Source organism: Ambystoma mexicanum, chromosome 2p, assembly GCF_040938575.1.
Source record: "Ambystoma mexicanum isolate Mex_15411 chromosome 2p, UKY_AmexF1_1, whole genome shotgun sequence".
NCBI lineage: Eukaryota > Metazoa > Chordata > Amphibia > Caudata > Ambystomatidae > Ambystoma > Ambystoma mexicanum.
Window position 1 is genome coordinate 275,473,269 of NC_090923.1, and position 23,770 is coordinate 275,497,038.

General features: G+C 42.7%; 1 protein-coding gene across 1 annotated transcript in view; it reads right to left on the reverse strand.

Annotated features, from left to right (window-relative positions):
* Positions 1-23,770, reverse strand: part of LOC138566371 (inter-alpha-trypsin inhibitor heavy chain H3-like) — a 669,737-nt gene that overhangs the window by 474,249 nt on the left and 171,718 nt on the right. Inside the window, exons 4-6 of the mRNA XM_069643540.1 lie at positions 14,531-14,697; positions 9,883-9,987; positions 4,569-4,731 (exon numbers count right to left, since the gene is read on the reverse strand). Of these exons, the coding sequence (XP_069499641.1) occupies positions 4,569-4,731; positions 9,883-9,987; positions 14,531-14,697 (435 nt within the window). The remainder of the gene's footprint in view (positions 1-4,568; positions 4,732-9,882; positions 9,988-14,530; positions 14,698-23,770) is intronic.

Below are 23,770 nucleotides of genomic sequence, written 5' to 3' on the forward strand. Positions count from 1 at the left end.
TGCCGCACAGGGCTTGCGGGGTCTGAGGATGCAGGTGTTGTGGCTGTGGATGTGTCCGATGCAGGTTCCACGCCTGCTCCAAGGCGTGGCCGCTGCATATGGAGCAGGATGGAAGTGAGAACTTGGGTTACTGCCCCCAGACAGTCCCTCATGAGCACAGCCGACGCATTCACGGCAGCCGTGTTCGCTGTGGTCCCCGCAATGGCAGTTGCAATACCCCTCCTTGTTTCCTCCCCATCGGCTATATACTGCCGCAGGAGATCCAGCATTGCCTCCTGTTGGGCCTCCACCCTCGACAGGCTTGACTCCAGGGTGTTGGTGGGAGCTGGAGCGGTGGATGGTGCATGCACGGGGCCTACATCCTGGGTGCTGTCCTCCTCGAAGGGGCACAGGTCCGAATCCCTCAGGTCTGAGTCATGGAGGCAGGGATCATCAACGCCGGTGTTTGAGGCCTCCATATGAGGGGTGGGTAGGGGGCTTGGGGTGGGTATAGAAGTCACTACTGTGACTCCCTCGATCTCCACATTGGCATCCGAGACGTCCTCAGTGGTGGGTGGCGGAGGAAGGGACCCCCCCTCCAACTGGTGTGGGTGTGTGCTGCTGGTCCTGATGAGTGTCTGACACACTGGCAGCAGGTGTAGGTGGCTATCTTTCCACCCAGTCAGGCACACTGCCTGTGGGTGTGGCCTGCTTGTCTGGCTGGGGGGTGGCGGTGGCAGTGACCTTTTTCCTATGGTGTGATGTGGATACCCTTGCGGTCTTCTCCTGACTGGCATCTTCCTCATCAGTGCCTGGGGGGTGGAAGAGATGCAGGTCATCAGTGATGGTGTCACATGCCAGAGGCATACAATTGTGCTGTTCGATATTCATTCATACATACATACATACATACATACATGTCTTACAGGTGTGTGACGCTTGGTGTTCTGAGGGGGCATATTGGCATTCAATGCATGGCAGGTGGCATGCCATTGATTTGGGGTTTGTGTGATGTGTTACATGGGCACGGTCCAGATGTGTTGGCCATTTGTTGGTTATGGGATTGGCACTCAGCATGGATTTCTGTGTGGCAGGGTTTGGCCCACATTCTGGACTTGGATATGTTGATGTGGGTGTAGGGACATGCATTGCCTAGCCTAGTTTCTCCTCCACATCACTTGTGCTACGTCATGGTTTCCCCTTTTGGGATGTGCAGGGTCACTCACCTCCTTCTTGGGATGATGCCGCACCCATCTCCATCTCCATCTCCATCTCTTCGAATCCCTCTATCAACTCAGGGTCGATGAAGCTGCTCGCAGTCTCCTCCCAGGGCGTCAGCTTTACAGGTGAGTGGGGACCGCCCGCCTGTCGCCATGACCGCCCTCCTGTTGCTTGACATGCTGTTTCTCACCCTCAAGCGGAGGTCGTCCAACCTCTTGCCGCAGTCACGGACAGTGCCTGGGGTGGTCCCCACGGCTGACACCTTCCGGGCAACCTCCTGCCAGATTTCCTTTTATTTAGCTGGGCCTCACGCTTCATGTCTTTTTTTTTTAAAACAATTTTATTGATTTTATTAAAAAAATAACAAACCAAACCAAACTTACAGTGGATACATAATGTCAATCACAAATAAACACAGGTTGCTGTATTCCGGCCTACTGTATCTCCCCTTCCCTCCCTCCTCCCCAGCCTACTCCCTCTCATTTCCAGTCTCTACCTCTTGCGGCGGGGATTCCTTTTCGACAGAACTTGTTGGCTCTCCATCACTTGATCCCTCATGTGAAGGCCCAAATAATTCAGCTATCAGTTGCCTCCAACCCTCCAGGGTTCCGGCTTCTTCTTCCATCTCCCATTTACACGCTTCCTGCCATACCACTGTTTCCGCCTCCGCCCACTTCTGCAGATCCCTCCACCACGTTTCCACTCACGCTTCATGTCATTTGCTTTAATGATGTCTGCATGTGCAGCGAGAGTGTCCGCCAACATGTTCAGCTCTGCGTCCGAGAAACGCTGTTTACGCTGCCGGGGGGTGGTCTTCCATATGGCCTTGGACATCCTCAGGGTATTTCCACAGAGCACAACAGGATTCGACTGGTGGTTTGTGAGGATTGTGTTTGTAAAGATTGCCGCTGGTCAATTTCCCGTTCCGACGCAATGGTTATTTCCGGGTCCGGTTTTACGGGCCCGGTATTAGCATGTTGGTATTACCGGGTAGGTATTTAGGGGTTCCTCCTAGGCGGTGGAGGTATTGGCAGGTCCCGTTATGCCGCTATCTGGGGGTTGGAGGGACTTTAGCGGCATGCCTGTATGGCCATTACTGGCATGGGTGTTCGCGTGTGCTCGCGCACTCGTAATCACCCGCTATTAGCGGGGTCATACGAGCACGGACCCGCTCATTCCGCCAGGCCGGTAATGGCCCCGTTTTTACCGGGCTATTCGTAATGAGGCCCTAAGTTTCAATTCATCTTTATTTTGACTCAAAGACATAAAAGCAATATAGAAAACAATGCGATAAAAATTATTTTAAGATACAATAAACATCAGGTACATGATCAAAACATGATAAAGGGCCACATTACAAGGTAGGCAGTAAGGGATTACCGGCACCGGTAAGGGCACCTACTACGAGGTTCCTTAGCGGGTCCCTTCCTTAACGCCGGGTTTGACCAGGTGTTAAGGACGGGACCCGTTAAGGGACTTCAGAGCTAAAAACGGTACCGCAAATTGTGGTACCGTTATTAGCTCCTTCTCCATTCCCATTGAGCCCTATGGGGACTCAAATGGGAATGGGGAATGGTTCCCGGAATGGGGGCTTACCGGGTCCTCCAGGGTTGGGATGGCCCGGTAAGTCCCTATTCCGGGAACACGGACCCGGAATGCGTTAAGGGGGTGGCCATGGTGCTAATGGTGCCATGGTTACCGCCTACCGTGTAATGAGGCCCATAGACTTTCATAAAATATTGGCACAGGATATAAAGTACCATACCACAGAATAAAAACCATATGAATAACAAGCTGATCATCGAAACTAAGAGTAGAGGAAGCTCGCAGCCTCAGTTAAAATGTATGCTTGTTCAGAATCCTTACATTAACAAAAAAAACCTTCCTCCGAGATGGCTTTTGTGGCAACATTTCTCTCAGTTCTCTCCAGTAGTTGGGTTTTTAGCAGACAGGACCTATTAATATAATGGGCCACAGTGCACACAACGTATTGCTCAGAGGAGTTTCTGCTGTGTTTTAATGCTTCAGATGTCAGCCGTATACTAGCAACTCTGAAAAGAGGTCTTAAATAGCGATGCCAAGAGACCCCTAATTCTGTGTAAATAGGCAGAAAACTGATGATTCTTTCAATCCCCATTCCACAGAGAGGGCAAGTCCCCATACTTCCTTGGTTCCAAGACTTGCTAAAAAGATGCAAGTTTGAGTATTACCAGACTAAATCTAATGTACAGAGATCTCTCATATGGAGTGTAAATGGAATTCAGAAAAACTGCATAGAGCTTCCTCTTAAACAGTGCTGTGTGCTTCTGGATTAGCGATATTAAGGTTGCTTTAGTAAGAGGTGATGTTGTTTGCTCAGTTATCAGTGATTTCATCAATTATGCCATTTGAAATATCAAATATCAATAGGTAACTTAACTGATACGTGTTGCTTATAGTACCCTTGACTTTTCTCATAGTGCCAATAAATTAGTTATTAAACAGTAACTTTACTTGAACTGAATAATTTCACAGACATTTATGGGATTTTGTATTGAAATGCCATGACAAATCTTAATGACATTCAGTAAACATGGAACGCAGCCTTCAACTGAAGATTAATTTTGGTGCATGAGTGAGACACACAGTAAACCGCCTAATATCACTCACATACTTTAGACACAGCCTGCAATTAGAGGCTCTACCCATGCGTTGTGCACGGCTTGGGTACACAATACACAGTTTTTGGCTACAGATCATACACCAAACAAAAGTGAAAGACATCTGCTTCATACACTGTTTTGTTCATGTGTGAGTACCAATACAAGTAACTCACAGCTTTCAGTTCCAACCAATTTGCAGTCCTTGTGCAGGTGCATGGTACAAACACGCCCCGCAGATTGCATAACAGGACTTCATCGACAATCTGTATTTCAAATTTATGACCATTAATATAGTACCTATGGATCTTTTCATGGCAAATCAGTTTTAAAATTGCTACTCGAACATGCTAGTCCATTTGTTGATCTTTTGAAGTTTTTATAGATGGTGCAGAGGAGGACAGTATTATAGACCACTCAAAATGACCTATTTGGATGGTACTTAGTAGTAAACAACAATCAGAGAGCCAGCAATGTTGTTGCTCTAAAATGCAAACATGTATCAAGAGTTTAATCACTCCCGTTCTCGCTCAAGTTGCATTTTCTGATAAGTATACTTCTTTTAAAAACAAGAAAATCAGCTTCTTTGCATGAAAAGATAGTCATACATCATGCCCTGCTTAGCCCCCCAAATGTGTGCATGAGATTCTCATCAATGTAGGGTTCTTGCAGTAAACAGTAATATCAGACACCAGATAGAAAAAATGAAAGCGAGAAAGCAGCAGGTACCTGGAAGAGGTCAACGAGCTGGTTTGGTTTTACTCTGATCAGCATTTCATATTTTCCAAACTTTCGCTTTAACAGCTCCTCATATGTTAGCTCGAATGTAACTTTGCTTGCTGGAGCAATGCTCACTGAAACTTTAAACTTCTCCATTTTACGGCCAGATGCCCTAGAAATATACAACATTACAGCCTTTAATGTGTTAGCCATTCACAGAGAGTTATTTACTCACAGTTTTATAATTGTCTATCTAGTTTACAGTAATGTCAATCAAAAAATATAAAAATGACCTTTTTTTCATAGCTTTCTGCAGACTAAATACAATAAGCACACATACTATATTTAATTTGTAGCTGGCTTTCCAAAACTGTCATGAAGAGTTACTAACAAACAGAACAACCGATTGCAGTTAGCCTTGAAACTGATAGTTTCTTTTGCAGAATTTGAGGTAAACTCTTGGCAGGACTTTAGCACGACCAATCTGGAATACTTTAACAATGAAAGATTGCAGAGATATCAGACCAGGTTAAAAAAAAACAGTTATCATGCGTGCCCTATGTGCAAAAGGAAGCACATTCACTATGCGAGTTTGCACCATTGTGCCACTGAACCACCTCTGCATACACACGTTGACTAACTTTGTGGCTATGCTGGTGTTATTGCATGTGATATACAAGATGTAATCAATGCAGATTGCAGTGTAACGCTTCAGTGACCTGGCATCAGGCTTTCTTTGCAATACTTACTTTACAAAGTACTTCTGAATGCACAAAACATGTAGAAAAGATTACAAATAAGGCACATGAAAACATATTTACACCGATAAACAATCTTGAGATATGACCGACCCTAAATATGCAATAAAAGCTGGAGAGGAACTAGATGTTTCTGGCCATAACTTCACAACAGTGATAGGTGGAGACCTCTACTTGTGACATGGTCATCTATTTGTTTCTCGTTAACACACGTACAGGAGCCCTGGTGCCCTCTGATGATACCTGTACCTGGATGAAACCACTAGTGGTGTTATGATGAGGGTCCTCCAGAAATCTCCAGCATATTCTAAAGTATATCAGGGGCACAGAGGTTGCCTATAGGGGCCCACAGGCATCAGATTTTCCAGGAGGAAATGTGCATCATGGTTGGGGAGGCCAGGGCTGCACTCCGTCAACACAGTCCTCATGACACCGTTTTTTTTTTTTACTTACATATCTTAAACTAGAGAGTGATTGTTCACACTGTGAAGTCTTCAAGCACCGGCCAAGCTGCAGAGAAGAAGCAGAAGATCAGAATCTGATGTGTGTGCAAACACCATGCTGGAACCTGACTCAAAGCCAAACAGGAATTATAATAATGGGCCTCATTACGAGGCTCGCGCTCCCGTAATGAAGGGTGCCGGTACGGGACCGGCACCTTTCATTATGGGATGCGCAATTACGAGGTTCCCTTGCAGGACCCGAAAGAGACATCTGGTAAAACCAGACGCCCTTTCCGGGTCCCGCGAGGGGACCAAAGAGCTAATAATGGGCCCGTTATTAACGGGCCCATCATTAGATCCATCCCCATTCCCATTGGGCCTCATTCCGAGGTTGGTGCTAGTCATGGCACTATTAGCGCCATGACTAGCACCAATACCGGTACCGCCACCGACGTGGAGGTATGGGGACTTACCGGTCCATTCCGCCCTTTGCGGGACCGGTAAATTCCCATTTTAAATGCCATTCCCCATTCCCATTTGAGCCCCCATAGGGCTCAATGGGAAGAGGGAAGGCGGAAGGTGTAAATAACGGTACCGCTAATTGCGGTACCGTTATTCACCCCGGTATCCCTTTGCGGGTCCCGTCCATACCGCCTGGTAAAACCAGGCAGGAAGGTTGGGATCCGCAAAGGGACCTCGGAATAGGGCGCAAAGGGATTACCGGCACCAGTGTCATTACCGGTGCCCGGTATCCCTTTGCGCCCAGCTTGTAATGAGGCACATTGAGTCCTATGGGGGCTCAAATGGGAATGGTTTTGTGCATGAGGAATGACCGGGTCCGCCAAGGTCGGAATGACCCGGTAATTCCTTATTCACAGAACCCAGTATTGGAGACCGTATGGAGGCCAAATGACTTTGCCGGGAGCAAACACTAATGATGTAAGCAGCAATATGGATAAAAAGGAAATAGACTCACAGAGACAAGAAGAAGTTGACTGCAGGCTAACATGTTTTCACACACTTGATTCCAACATGATGGACAGGGTATTTACCAGATTATCCCATGGGAGTTGGAGCATCGGCTTATCCTACCGATAGGAAATTCACAATACCTCCAGGGAACTATACACAAGGTACATGTTCATGGGGCTACGGCAGAATCATTCGACAACGGCCAACTATCCAACACAAATATAATTATATATTATTTCAATAATTGTTTACCACTGGTGTATGGAGAGGATCAATCCACCTGTCTTTGTGGGTGATAAGGTGGCATTCCTGAAAACAGAACCTATATCTTCTCGTTTTGCCCCAGTCCTGAACTGAAATGTAGTCACACCTTTTCTCAGGCACTCAATTTTCTTGCACAGGTGGTAAGATCCTGTAGCTCTCTTTCCTGTATGAAGCAATTTCACACTGTGGGTTTCTTTGATGGGGCAATATGTGCCCTACTACACTGGCCAGAAATGGTGTACTATTCGAGTTGGTGGTGTTGCTGAAACATGCAGATGCTTTAAATGTTTAGATCTACCAGGCTATTTAAAAAAAAAAAAAAGTACAGTAGAAGGATCCGTTTTGTGTTTTCCTCCTATTTCTGTAGCTATGCCATGGTCGTCCTCATGTTCCACCTCCTTGGGATCACTGGTGTCCACAATCATGTGTTGTGGCCTGGACTCAGGCGAGTTATAGACGTCATATTGTTTGTCATCATTATCTTCATTTTCGGACACATCTGTGGATGTGGGTGGTGATGGAGACCGGAACTTCCCATATCCTGTTCCTCTTCACTATATATTGTTTCTCCCCACTCATTATCAGTAAATACAATCTGAAACTCTTCTCCCCATTTTGCCCTATAAACAAAAGGTTGAACATCTGCAGTACCAGCTTCATCTAAAACATTGGAATGATGTGTTATTTACGTAGTTGCTGGTGGCTGTAAAATGGATTACTTCAATTTACCAGGCACAGATGTGGCAACTTCTCTGGCTGATCTAAAACACGGTCTAGCTGTATGCCTCCTTCATTGGCATATCAAGGTGCTTCAGACAAGTTGGCACTCAAAATGGTCACATCTTGTTTCTAACATCAAGAGCATCAAGATTTTTTTCTGTGCAATTAGTATTTTGACTTATCTTAAAAAGATGGTACACCCACTTGCAGCCACTGAATACAACTGCGTGCCCCCAAGCAATTCTATACGTATTTCCCATCAACCAGTATTTATCTTGTTAAAAACCTTCCAAGTAAAATATTCTCTTGTATGCCTGTAAATGTTGGCAAACGCATTACAATCTCTGAAAGCAATCCCCTGCCTCAAACAATTGTAAGATACCTTTACACAACTAGAGTTATCTCCTATCACAAAAAGATGCCACGCTCAGTTATTGCCATTGCATGTAATCTTATGCCTGCTAACAATACTAAAATATCTTCTTTGCTACTGTTTTGTCTAGTTCACCACAAAAGTCTACAACGGCGACTAGAAGTCACAAAATGTAATATCCTGCCTCCCAAAAATTCTAAGATGTTTTCATGGTATCTAGGTATTCTGTTTTGTCCGAAAAAGATGGTAGTAACAGTCACTGAACGTAATCTCCCACCTACAAACAATTCTATTAGTTGTTCATTGTAATTAGCGTTTTGTCTTGTCATAAATCTTCACAGGTATTTTCTCTTGTCCATTATAAAACATTGGCACACCCAGCCAATAGGGAATTGTCTCCTCCAAATAATTCTAGGACATTTTCTTCACAACTAATCTTGACTACTGCCAAATTTTTACAAATAGTATTGTCTCTCATCCATCAGAAAAGGTTGACATAACTTGGACAACTATTGAATGTAATAAAGGGCTTCAACAGAATTGTAATACTTCTTCACAACTAGTATTTTTGTCTCATCACAAAAAGAGGGTACTCATAATAATAGCCGCTGACTGTAAAAGAATGCATTCAAACATTTCTATTTTTAGTATATTGTCTCAGTGACAATGGCTCCCCATAGTGATCAAATGGAGGAAATAAAAAGGACTCTGCACAGCAATGCTGCCACCACCGGAGAGACGGGTGAAAAGGCAAACCAAAGACCTAAAGAGACATGCTGACCCCCACAGTATGCAGAAGTGAATCAGCATGCAACGTGCAATGAGTAGAGAAGACCCAAGCGCAGAGCTGCATAATAAAGAATATTCACAGACACAATTCATTCACAAGAACCGGCACTGTGTGTAATGCCCATAAAAGACAAACCAAAAAGTGAGGCACTTAACTCTAGCCTGTAGATATGCACTTTGGGTAACACCCAATTAAACTTAAAAAAATGACCTTATGGCCGTTTTGATCTAATTGGGAGGTGCCGTTTTAGTCCATTACAAAAATACCGAACATGAGGGAATGTGGTTGCGAGGGTATCCCTCGCTCCCCAAGTTTGGTATTTGGGGAGCCCGGGGGTGTCCCCCGCATCCATACCATTGGCGGTGTGGAACAAAAATTGCTTGGGCCCCCGTTTTAAATGAACAGTCAAAACTGGTGCCCAAGCAGTTTCACTACGAGCAGTCCACCCGCGAACAAAACCTTTGCGGGTAGACAACTGTATTCTGTACATTGACCACATTAATGATGTTATTTTGTCTGCTTTATGCAAGTTGATTCTTTCATGGTTTACTGCTGGCAGTTTCAGTAAAGAGGTTGCATGCAAAATTGCAGCCATCATATCTTGACCTAAAATAAACCTTTAATCATTCATGCATCTCTGCTTCCATGAAAATGTGATGCAGGTGGATTTTTAGATCAAAGTTGCTAGAGGAGGCAAGACCATAGACCCTGTCAGTGCAAGTGAATTACGATCCTGCATTAAAATGAAGTCATGTTTTTGTATAGAAGTCCTTGAAAGCCATGTAAGTTAAGCCTATATGTCTATGCGTCTCAAAATAAAACACAATGTAAGAACACATTTCTATTGCATGGTCTTTTGAAGCAAGCAGTTGCCAACACTCACATTTACTGACATTGATCCCTAACAGTTCAACCTATCTACACTGCATAATTAAGCAACGGCATATTAACTTAGACACCAGAGTGATGTGTTAGCTCTGTGCTGTAATTGAAATGCCCTTACCTGACAATACCAGCAGTTTGTCCTCGTGAGACCGCTTCGTGGTATACTTTTTGTGCAACTTCCTTTTCCTTCACAGTTCCGATGTAGACCTTTCCATCGATTGTCCTATAATAGTAGGAAAATAACACATTGTGGAATGATTACATTTCAGCAGACTTTATCAATGGACACCCAAGTCGACCCATACTATTTGCCAACCTTTATTAAGCCTGAAAGACTTTCTCTCACATTGTTTTCCTGATGCTTTCCAGACTGCTCCTACTCAGTGGCCTGATGCTCCTCCACGCCCCACTCCCAACTTTCAGACCACAACCTCTTCTTGCTTTTTACAATCTCCATTGATGTCAAATACCCTTTTGTGGAGTCGTGGTCCAGCTTGTACCACCTATTTATGGATTACTGAGATTCTTTATAAGAGTCGCAATTCCCATAGCCTGAAAGCCCATGCAACTTACAAACAATCTGTTTCACCTCATCAACCACAAGCCATAGACTATCTTTGGCCATCTCATTTACCATGTAGACCCTAATACTACGATATATGTGTATTTGTGCAACATTAAATATTGTCAAACGGATACTCCTATTGTCACCATCAGTAAAACCTTAAATTCAAGGAATTACATAACACTACAAAGGAATTACACAATACTACACAAGTATTTGCCAGTCAGTAAATACAACACTACAAGAAAGGTAATAGTCGGTAAAATGCAAAGTACCATCATGACATAAGATTATATTCATCAATTCTGATCTGGGGACAGATATGCACTTAGCTCACCACCCTTTACGTACAGTAGCAGCATAAGTGTTTTATGAGTTCATCAAAAGATGACAATGTGACTCATTACGAGTTGACCTTAATTTTAGTGAAAAGACTGCAACTTGGATACTGTACCACCATTCGGTTCACGGGTATTACTGTTTTGTTAGTGAAGTCGAATGAACAGTATGAATTCCTGCAAGAACGGAAAGAGCTCCCTTCCGAAGCGATTCCCGGGTACCCACCACTTCCAGAAATGCATGCACTGCTACTGTCAGCAAGCCTTCTTGTAAAAAAATGTAATTTAACAGGCAAGCCATCCTAAATATGATTGACTGGAAACTCAGCAAGCTCTTATCTAATTGTATGTGTAGGAGTATTCCAAGGTATTCCCAATGTCAATGTTTCCCTTCCCCTTTAATTCTAATCAGTGGCATCCGAAAGTCCAATAATTGTGTACCACAAAGGGCTAATGACAATATTTTTGGAAGGTTATGACAAAACCACCTATCCTATACCTCTTCTTCCCTACCTCGCTAAGCTTCTGGAACGTGTAGCCTATTCACATTTTTTTCCTTCATCACTTCTTATTCAATATTCAATCGTTTTCAATCTGGTTTTTGTCCTCACCATTCCACTGAGACTGCCTTACTTTCCTCACAGCACAACACACCAGCACTCTGCTCTTCTAATCCTCCTTGATTTGTTGTCGGCCTTTGACACTGTAGATCACTCTCTCTTACTTATGTCTCTTTCCTCTTTTGGTTCCTCTGTCTCTGTGCTCAGCTGGTTTACATCTTGCCTATGTGGGAATACCTATTCCATCTCCTGGGCAGGTACCACCCCTCTCCCCTTCCCACTACATCACAGAGTTCCACAAGATCCGGTACACTCCTGTTCTCTCTCTACACCTCTCTTATTGGTTCTATCATCTCCTCTTTCGGGGTGTCTCACCATCTTTATGCTGATGACACACAGCTTTTCTATCTTTCTCTTCTTTTTCCTCTGCGATCCATGCTTCCTTACCCTCTTGCCTTGTGGCCATCCACTCCTGGATGGCTGATCACTATCCTGTTCTCAACTCCTCTCATACTGAGGTTCTCTTCTTTCTGGCCTCCTCTATCCCTCTCCCTTTTTCTCTCCCTATCTAATCCCCATTACACATTTCATCTACAGCTCAGAACTTGGGAGCTTACCTCAACTCCTCCCTTTCCTTTGCTCACCATATTTCCTCTCTTCCACGCTCTTGCCATGCTTATTTGTTTAATATTGTTTAGTCTACACCTTTCATTTCTTTCCACGTTTCCCCACTTTTCTCCTCTTATTTTTTCACGTTATTTCTACTGCTCTACTCTTACATATTAATTTATTTAATACTTCTATAGTGCCAAACAAAGACAAGCCTGGGGGCATCAAATGAGCCGACAAGGACAATAACACAAAAAACACAAAAACAAACAATTCTCAGGAGAGGAAACCCTTAGATATATAGAGCAGGTTATATCAACAAGACTAGAGAACAACTCAAGCAAATAGATTAGTTTTTTCAATACCCATTTTAAAAAAGTCAATGACTTACAACCCCTGAGCTCTGGGGGTAGGGCATTCCAGAGTTTGAGAAACTATCGTATGAAATACGCCCTGGCCGACAGAGGTCAATTTTGTCCTTGGAACAAACAACAAGTTAGAATGATTAGATCTCAAGGACCTACGAGAGGGGAGCCAAGAGAACTTTTCTGAGAGATAATGTGGGCTAGTCCCACAAAGACTTATGTGCCACAGTGAGAAGACAAAAGGTCACTCTTGCATCCACCCGCAGCCAGAGAAGGGCTCTTCTGCCTTGTGTTATATGCTCACTTCTCCCTAGTCCTTGGACCGCACACACTGCACTGTTTTGAATAACTTGTAGCTTGGCCATTTCCCTTTGCCTATTCCCTGAAGTAGACTGTCACTATAGTCCAATTTGGACCCGATGATAGCTCTAGCAATGGTGGCACAACTCTCCTTTGTTAGAAAGGGGCGCAGTTGACTGAGAATTTTAATATAATAGGCAGACAGACACCAGCTTGTTTACATGTGCCTTCAAGCTCATGTCTTGGATGAAGTAGACTCCAAGCATTTTCACTTTTGGTAATGTAGCAATTGTGCAACCTGCTTTTACAAAGCTCTTATATTCTGCACATGTCTGTGATCATTAACTCAGTGTTGGTGTTCAGAGCAATGCCATGATCCACCCTCCAATGCTGGATTACGTAGTACACTTTATAATATCTTCTGTATCTTTACTATAATCACCTGTCAGGGGGATTAAACATTGTGTATCATCTGCATAGTTCATGTATGTTATCCCTCTTGTATCCAGTAGACAGAATAATGGTTTGGTGAAGATATTATAAAACGAGGGGGGCAGGCATGACCTGTGAAACACACCAAAAGGGACATTGATTGCATCAGCAGAGGCTCCACTCCTATAAACTCTAGCTGACCGATTGGCTAGGGTAAACGTTCACCCAATTAGCTGCTGAAGAAGGAAACTGTGCAGATTGTACATGTCTCTCGACCTGAATAGTGCGATCCACTAGGTTGAATGCAGCAGATGCATCTAGAAGCATACAACACCACAATTATACCACTCTCCATTGTATGAGCAAATCGGGACCCGAAGGCCAATATCCCGCACTCAGTGCTGTGTGCTAACTTATAGCTGGACTGGCGCTTATTTTTTGATACTTTCAGGTACATGGCACTGCACATAAAAGAAAGTGGCAACCATGAAAGCGTAAATTAGGCCTTTGTGAGTGGGCCCCTTTTTGCTTTCCAGAGAAGGTTGAAAAGAAGATCAGGATGGAACATGGCAAATGATGTCAGGTTCCATCCTCGTCTTCTCTTTGGCCTTCATCGTTCCCATCTTCCTCATCTTAAATCCATCTATAACTCCACAATCCATCTCCTTTTCTTCTTTCTACTCGTGAGCCATTCACCCCTGGTCTCTCTACTATTCACTGGTTGTCTTTTCATTCTTGTCTTAAATTCCATTTTCTCTGCCTTGTATTATTCAAATCTCTTTACAATCTCTCCCCTCCCTATATCTCTTCTCATTCTACACCCTATATCTCTTCTCATTCTACTCCCTTGCTCATTCCCTCCGCTCCCAACATGTATTCCTCCTAGCGGCACCTCGTCCTTGTGGCAAGTCTCGTGGACAGCCGCCTCTGTCTCCACCCATCCCACACGCCTCTTAGGGCACCCAGGCTATCCACCCCATGTTTTTCAAGGATCCCTCCTCGTTTTCCATTCAACCTTCTCTGTAATGTGCAAAGGGGCCAGCTGACAAGTGTCTAATTTACGGTTCCATGGTTGCCACAGCAACTAACATGAAAGGGAACCATTTGCACCAATTAACACATTTATCATCCTGGGCATGTTTCTGCGTGGTAATACCCTAAATGGCCACTGTGAGGGGGACCCAAATGGATGGTAATGTAACTTGGGGCTCTCACATTGGACTAGGAGACCGTTTTCGGTCATGAAGTGCCATGCACACTAGATTACCAATGATGGAGAATTTCCATCATGCGACCAAGCCTGTTCGATGATGAGATAATACTAGGTGGGTTCCTATAGTGCAACAAGGAAAGAAGCACCACAGTGTCATATTAAGAGCCTACAAGCATACATCTGGCCACATTTCAAGAGCATGGGTACAAAAATGATATTCTGTCAAGGCAGCATAAATCGAAGCACCGCCATATGAGTGACCATTCACAATCTGGTGCCCTATTGAAGGAGGAGGTGTAAAAGTTAAAATAATTTAATAGGAAACAAAACTGTAGAAAGGTTGCAATGTGCTTTATAGGGCTGATCATAGAACACTTTACACACATGCTGAAGCTGGTAATGAATGCTGTCTTAGGAAGGTCCACATCAAACTCCACCTCCTTGGAGATGACGGCACTGTTGACAGCCCGGCTGGTGATAACAGTGTAGGCGAACCTTGAAGTGATCAGAGAATCAATCTTGAGGCTATAGATGTTTATGCCTTCTCCATTCTAAATGAAAAACAAAATGATGTAAACAATATTGATCGGACACTGTTACATGTTTGCAAGACAGCAGGAGACACTTGACTAATTATAGCTGAGGCAGTTAAAAGTCCGAACATTTGTAATTTAAGATGTATTTTTTACATATTCCTTAGAACTAAAGAGTGTATTGTACAGAACTATATTCTTTGAGGCGTGTGGGTCAAATACAGCTCATTGTAATTTACTCGAAATAGCACTGAACAGTTCAAACACAACAAGATATGCTCTTCTAAACCTCCAAAGATGTCATAAATGCCTCCAGCAATGACTTCTTTTGGCACCTTCTCATGAATTTGGGGAATAGGGCCACCATCAGGAGCCTACACATAATGAGTATACTCTGCTCACACAGATATTCAGGTGCACACATATGTGCCAAAATGTATCTAAATGCTCTAAGAAGGGAAACAAAAAATGAGCATGAAAATTTAGACAATCGGTCATGTGATGAAGGAGCGGCAAATACCAATACCCTACTTTTGTGGATGTCATTCACATAGGAGTGAATTGAAACTGAGTAGATCGTCACTCAGAAAATGAGTCATATTCACTTACTCAAATCCCATATAGGGTCATAGTATCAAAATGCAGACAACTTCTCTGAAAGGTTTGTCAACAAGACTTTTGGGAATCACCTGCTCAGACCACTGGTGATTGAAAGGAGAAGGTGGAGTGATATGCAACAGCAAGATAAACACCCATAATCTTCCATATCTGAAGAGATCCATTAAAGTGCAAGTCTTTTATCTTGATACTATGTATTCTAGCTTTCGTGGGGTGCTGGTGCATCAACCTCCAGTCATGGCAACAACCTGGCTGAAAGGTTGCCTTAGCGCTCTTGTGAAGGGTGCCGTAATAGTGCCTGAGCAATGTAAATATTCCTGCTGATGAGGCCTTGAGCAAAGTGTCAGAGGTGTATCTCCTCACAGTCCATCCATTAATTTTGGTAGGAAAACTGGTGCTTTTCATCTAGATGCTCGGTCACCTTGACCCCTTTCTCAAAACTGATAGACGTTTTGTTTTGCATTCCTGGATAAAGATGCGAGTTGGTACTGTGCACTCCTTCTGCAGTGGTGGCTTATCAAACTATACAAAATAAATGAATAAATATACATGTTATATTACAGGGACTGCTTTAGGGGCCCGGAAGTTATGGTTAAGTTGCTCAACCCATAGGAAGTGCACTTTTTGGGCGGATTATAACTTGGCCCCATCTGAACAAATCCTCATGAAACTCTGCAGAAAATATATATGTTCCTGTCAGATTGAAACTGCGAGGTCTGGTGAGGTTTCATCAGGGAGGAGGGGTTAAAGGGGTTCCCAAAAAGTGTGGTTTTTGCCATAGATGCAATGGAAAAACAAATGTGCTCACGTCTAGAGCCCAAACCACTAGACGGATTTTCATAAAATTTGCAGTAGGAATGCCAGCTTGGTCCAGAAAGTGTGCTTTTGTCAATTTGGTGTAAATCCATATAGTATTTTCTTTTAAAAACGAGCAAAAAGTATGCAAAAAAAAAAAATTGTGTTATTTGGGTTCCCGCTTCGGGAAAAAAATTGTGTTATTTGACTTCCCGCTTCGGTCCGCAGACGGACGCCCGATTGGCCGAGGTGTGGATGGTTAAGAGCACAGAAATGGGAACAACCTAACACTGGAACCACAAATAAATGCAACAGTGAAGAAATGCTTTTTCCTCCTCCACACAACAAGAAGAATTCTACCTTTCCTCTCCTTCACGCACAAAACACTCACTATCGTCGCCCTAATCATGTCAAAAATCGACTATGCAAACAGCCTCTACGTCGGAATACCAGAATACCTCCTGAAGAAACTGCAGCAGATCCAAAATGCAGCAGCAAGACTACTCCTCAAACTATCCAGAAGAGACCATATCACTCCAGCCCTTAAAAACACTACACTGGCTCCCAGTAAAACATCGCATCACCTTCAAAACAATGTGCATAACGCACAGGGCACTCAGTGGACAAGGTGCAGAATTCCTACAAAACAAAATCACAGTCTACAAAACAACAAGACCCCTCCGATCAAGCAACAAAATCCACCTGGAACTCAAACCATACCTTAAGAAAAAACTTGGAGGCACCTCCTTCTACCACTTAGCCGCAAAACATCCCAAAAGAAATAAGAAACACTGAAGATCACCTAAAATTCAGGAAATCACTAAAAACCTGGCTCTACAACACCACAGACTAAACCTGGAAACCAAAACTGGAAAAATGATGACTAAACCGAAAAGACACGGGCATCCCCGACCAGAGAGAGTAACTCCCGCGGCACCTGGACGGGTGACACCGAATAGACTAGGAACACAGGCGGCACGCACGGAGACTGACTCAACTACCCCAAACAATCCCACCAACACTTTAGCCCGCCCCTTAATTACCGCCAGGTACCACAGTGGTGTGGTATTATCGAGATATTGGCAATCACCCCACTACCTGAGAGGATGTCATTGGCAGGTGCACTGGCCACAGGAGTATGAATGGAGGATAAGGGGAACTATGAGAGAGCACGTTAGAGATGGGGGCCAGAGGAGTAAGGAACCTGTATGCCAGTCGGACCCAGATAAGGACAGAACAGCATCAGGGGAGACTACGCAAGCCGAGCGCATCAATTCAGGATAGAGACCCAAACTAACCAACCCTACTAACAATTTCCCTTTCTGCATACACCTCTCAAACTCCAAACCAAACACAACAGCACAACAAACCGCACAAACTTCACTACATCGCAACAACAAAACCAAAACACACATAGCCTTGCACAAAAGTACACGACGACTACCGGCCGCAAACACCCCAGGTCCAGCCAACGGACCCACCAGGCTGAGGCCGCCAACAGCACATCACTGCTCTCTTGCACTTTTCCTGCTTACTCCCACTAACTCAACCTCCCCTCCTCTTTCGGAGCCGCCAGAGCGCCAGGAGACCACTCTGGGGGCGATAGTGCGCGGTACAAATGTCCTTTAACATTAACATGTGGCACGTCAGATTTTTGGAGACGCCTGCCATGTTCGATTTGCGGACATTCACTGGTATCCGGAGACATCACTGTACAAACATATTAAGAAACACAACATTACATGTGTCAAACTAATGAAACAATATCTCGGGAGGTGAGGGGTGATGAGGATGGGAAGGGACATGGCCTTAAAAAGTAAAAAGACAGGCATGTTTTTTCTATGATGCCCACAAACATCTCGCGGATATCATTTCCATTGCAGGGGCATGATGGTGAGTGTCATTAGTTCATCGTGTATGATATGTACTTGGTATGCAATTGTGTTGTGGTCAGTGGCTAGATTCTGAGGGGAATAGCCACAGACCAGGCCCCCTAGAATATGTGCACTGGGCACAATGACTACAGAAATAGTAAGTGTATTGTAATTATAGGTAATGTAGTAGGAGTAAGGCTAGAATGATCATAGTAGCAATATGTGTAAAGTAATTGTTCATAATGTAGTGTGAGTATAAAGTGTTTGTAATATGAGGTATTTGGCAATTGAGTCATTGGTAAAAACATACTGGATTAAAACAAATACTAATATTACAAATAGTTGCAGCTAAACAGTTGTGAGGCACTTCTGTAAGTTCACTACACGTTCAAACATATACACGTACTGTTACATAGTGGTGTGCAATAACACATGCATTGATCTATGGCAGTCGCCTTACCCTTACCTACCCCGGTCTAGTATAAGTGGCAGTTGGCAGCTGTGAACGTGTGCTCGAAAGGAGGCAGGGTGGATGGAGACGCTGAAGGTGTGGTACACCATGTGTACCAGAAAGGTATTTTATGCATTGTGACTATTGTGGAAATGCGCACCACAGTGCTGGTGTATGCATCCTTGAAGAACTAGAATGAACATCTTTATGAGTCGATTGAATGTTGTCCCACGCCCATCATGCTTACCCCTAAAGCTGAGGAGCAGCGATGGCCCCCTGGGCCTCTTGTGTTATTACCCCCTACTCCCAACCTTGTTGGGTTGTTTGTCCAACAACTACTGACACATTGTAGGTTGCATTGGCAATAAAATGCTGTGCATTTTACTGAACAATTAAATATATCATAACTTTTCATTGATAGCATTTAGCATTAAAAACATGAAAAAGTCCTTTTGGGCATGAGGGCAGTGGGTATAACCCTTGGTCCGTGCCGATTTCTTTTCCCACAACTGTGAAATGTTTGTTGTATTGTATTGTCATTCTTTTTTGTGTCCGTGTTTTTTTTCTCTTTTTCTTATTTGTTCGGTTGGGTTGGTTGAAAAAGTAGAAGTGTTTGGTGGGGCGTTTTAGACGCGATTTCGCTAGCGCAAGAGGGTTACGTGTATTCTGAGGGGTGCGTGGGGAGTTTTATACCTGTTTTTGCTAGCGCAAGAGGGGTACATGTATTCCGAGGGGTGTGCGTGGGGAGTATTACACGTGATTTCACTAGCGCGAACGTGGTACATGTATTCTGAGGGGGGCACAGGGAATTTTACACGTGTTTTTGTGGTTGGGGGGCTGTATGCTGGTAAACTGGCCTTTGCGCCATGTACTGGATTTGTTCGAGGTTTTTGGCGGGGTTGGGTGTGTAACTGGCGCTGCTGCAGGGTTGCTGCACCACGGCTGTGTGTGAAAATGGGTTTTGGTGCACACGGCTGGCGCAGACTGCTGCACGCGCACTCTTTGCGCCAGCCGTGTGCGCCACGCCAATTTCTATGAATTAACCCCCTAAGTACTTTACAAGTACTATAGTTCAAACCAGTGTACTGTGCACTTTGCTCAGTTTCTGTGTTTGTTTTCTAAATCATTGGGTCTATGGGGAAAAAATCCATGCTGGATTAAAAAAACAAACTTCTATGTTGTGGTACAAAATATGTCTTTTATTGTTTTACTGTTTATTTCTCGTTTCTTGCTAATCTTATATCTTTGGCTTGTTGCACATTTTTGGGGCAATTAGATACCCGTTGGTGTATTCTAATTGTTTATTTTTACTTTTATGCTACTGATCTATCTGTTTGCTTGTTGCAGATTTTGTGGGGCAGTTAGATAACTGTTGACGTATTCTAACTATGCACAGTTTTGACCTTGAAGTTTTGCTTATGTTCATACACAGATTATGTATTAAATTTTGGTTATAAGAATATTAAGTAAGCGTTTACAAGATTTGCTGGCAATCTTTGCTTTAGAGTAATGGTACTATCATTACATTCGAACCATCCAAAATTCTTTTTTATATATGCAGTGTAGTGACCTGCATTGGTTGTGGCTCCTGCTTGGTAGATTATACCTATTGTTGTGAAGGTTTTCTTACAAAGTGATACTTGAACATGTGTGAATCCAGTCAGCTTACAGTTGTTTTTGGTACCATATACATTGTAACATAAAATCATTACTATTACATATTTACTATGTGTCTGTATTTGTAAGGTGGGGCAATTATCTGAATCAGGTAGTACATAATCTGCCATGGTTTGCATTTTGTACAAGTTGCCTAAATGGAATGGATTCGCAGTTAGGTATGTATACATACACAAAGCGTTCATTAGGGACTTCTTCCTGTGCCACATGGTTGCAGAGAGTGCATGTATGTTTCCAAATGTATGAAATCTGAAAGATTTCAATTATAGATATGTTTTTGTTTTCCAGTACCTATCGTAATTACATTAGAAATTATTGTGAGTTTACAGTGAATTGGACAATTCCAGCACAGTAGTCCAATTCTTGTCTTATTCCATGAACACTGTAAGTGTTGTCAGGATTGTTGGTTGCATGTCTATGAAGGACTAACATTTGCAAACACAATTGGCCTGTACTGTGTAAGTAAATGTTCAATAATTAGTGGCAATTGGAATAAAATATTTATTGCCACATTTGCGTAGCAATGTACAGCAGTTATAATCAAAAATTTGAATGGACCTGATAGTTCTGTGTCGAAGTTATTTGTTTGGAGTGTGTGTTGCTTCTTTGAAGAAGCAGTTGAGTTACCTTGACCATTAGATTCTTCTTTGAATTTGGTACTTGATGAAGTATTAGTTTCTTTTTTTTCTTTGGAGGAATTGTAGTGATATCCTGTATCATTTCAGTTTGAAGTAGTTTTCTTTTACAACATTTTGCTTTTTGTGGAACATGATAGGTTTTAAGATGGGGGTATGGAGTGAACGCAACCTATGTATTCTAGAATGCAGGAATATCTGCATGTACTTTACTTGCATCAAATTTGATTAGAAATAGCCCGTGAAGTGCACATAAGCGTGATAGTGCTGCACACCTCATGCCTTCTTTAAATACTGTGCTACCAATATCTATTAATGCTTTATATAGGGTAAGACCTTGTGATTTGTGAATGGGAACTGTTACGAGCTAGAGTTAGTGAAAATTGTTCTCTGCATATTTACATGTCTTTGAAAAGAAGGAAGCAGTCTGTTGAGCATCCTATCCTTTTAACTTCTGATAGTTTGTCAAAGAGAATATTGACAAATTGAATGTTGTTGTCACATGGGTATGTTTGAAAGCCAACAACTGTATCAAGTGCTCCATTAACTAGGCCTTGGTCCACGTCAAGGTTAAGTTTAAGCATTACTCTACAGTTTAAAGATAATTTAAATAGTTTCTCAAACCAGCTGTGTTGTAGATAGACTTTTCTAGGGTATTCAGTCTTTTTGTGGCTTGTTGACACATGGTTAGTGTCATACCATGTACTTCCAGTTGATCTGTGGAGCAAATATCAATTATTGGTTGCATTTCTTTGTTCAACATTGTTTCATTGAATTTTGAACAGCTTGCAAGAGTTGGCATCAAGAACATACAATTGACATTTTTGTGTGCTAATTGTTCCATGACATCAGTAGCACATGAGTTATGGCCATAGAGTGCATGGATGTGCCTGGTTTTTAATATTGTTTGTGCTTCTTAAGATAGTACACCAACTCTAATACTTTTTAAAATGTTGGCGTATGTGAGGTCTGCAGATTGGCGCATGTTTTCTGTTAATTCGCTGTATTGGAAATGTTGCCAAAGGTTGACATTTCCTATGCTGCCAAGAGTTTTACATGCACAGTTTGTGCCCTAAGGTTTTAAAAATAGTTCAGTTTGCACTGGTGTCAACTGAAGAAGATCTCCGAAAACAATGTGTTTTCCTCCAAAGAGCTGTTCGTAGTCTGTTTTGAGGACTTCTTGTAATCTGAGGTGAATCAAAGCCAACATTAGGTTAGAGACCATGCTCATCTCATCTATTAGCAGCATTTTCATTTGTTTGAAAACTCTGCGCAGTTCCATTGCAGCTTCTGTGGAAAGTTTGTAATTGTCTCATTTGTTTTGGTGTTAGACTGGAAGGAGTAGTAATCGTGAAAAGTGACACCGCGTAGGTTGTAGGCAGCTAAACCCTGTGGGGGAAGTTACAACAGCTGACAGTTTGTTGTTTATCAGTTGTTGAAGGAACTTGCTCATTTTGATTAAGAATGTTTTGCCTGAACCAGCTTCACCACTCACGTATAGCAGTTTAGGTTTGTAGTCTTGGCAGGTACAGTTTTTATTTTCATGTTCTACACATGTTCAATTTGTTTTGTTATTTCTTGGAAAATGCTACGCTGCTCATTGTTCAGTTGTGATTTTAGTACAGCAAAGTCTTCTGTGGCTTGTTCATACTGTCACATGGTGTTTTCTACTTCTATCAAGGCTAATTTTGCCTCATTTGCTATTATTGGCTGTCCATGTGGTTCTTGGCTTCCTGTTACAGAAGGTTGACTACTGCCGGGCGTGTCCACTTGTAGTTGGGCCTGGAGTTCTTCTTCGTGTTGCTGTTCATTGTGCAACATTGTTTGATACTGAGGAGTTTTTAATGACAATTTGATAAGGTTAATTAAGCTGTGTTTGGTAAGTTTCACTAAGCTGCCTTCACAATTTACCACTATGTATCTACCTTTCTTTTCATCTGGTTTAAAATTATTTTTGAATGTGAAGTTTTGGGCTACGTAGTAGAGACACATGGTTTCCAAAGTGGTACTCCTGTTTGGGTAGTATGTGTCTAGTCATTTTTTTCCAAAATGTCTTGGCTGTTGGGATCATTTTTGGCTATTGTTTCTATGTCCTCATATGATTTGAGAACTCTTTCTACATTTAGCATGACCATGATTAGCCATACTATATTGTCAGATTTTCCATACAAGGTAGCACCGGTTAAATAGTCTGGAGCTTCATAGCAGCCACATTCTCTAAGAGAGAGCATTTTTAAAATGTACAATTTCTGTGATAGTGTTTTGTCAGATGATATGTCATCCCAGAGGTCTTGAAGCTCTTTTTTTCTCTGTTTTCGTTAAGTAGGCTGTGACATTTCATGCAACTGCAGTGGAATTGTCTGCAATGTACTGCACATCTATGTTTGCATTCCATAGGAGGGCAATGATTGCATTGTAATCATTGATGTATTTTGATTCTTCTGTTCTTTTTATGTAATATGTGTTCTTAGGTGATGTAACTTTGACAATATGTTTGACTGAAGGCATGAAGTTGTTTACTTGACCTGTTGCTAAAACTGGTCTAGGGAAACCAAAGTGGCATTTGGTGTAGTATTTCCCTTTTTTTATGCATTTTTGATGACAATATTTTCCACATTTGTGTCTTTGAAATAGTAAAATTTGTGAATGAAGGTAACTGTGTTGTTTGTGAAGGGATTTCACAAGTGACATTTTTGGATGAACTAGAAAACAGTGGCATCACTGTCCTGACCAAATTTAGGAGAATTAATCCATAATAGCATGTGGATGTGTGGTGCTCCTCTGGCTTGGTGTTCTTTTCTCCAAAAGAAGTGTTGAACTTCTCTGAGGGGAGGTACAGTCTTATTACAAATAAAGTGTAGCATAGCAATGAAGCGATGATGGAAATATCTTAATACATTTACAGGATCTAGAGGGAAGAGTTCCCCTGGTGTTTTTATATCTATGTTTGTTTTATTTTTGTTTGCTATGCGTAGGAAATCGTGTAAATCTTCCCATGCATATTCTGCACAACTTAATGTAACAAACCAAGTGGGTGGGCC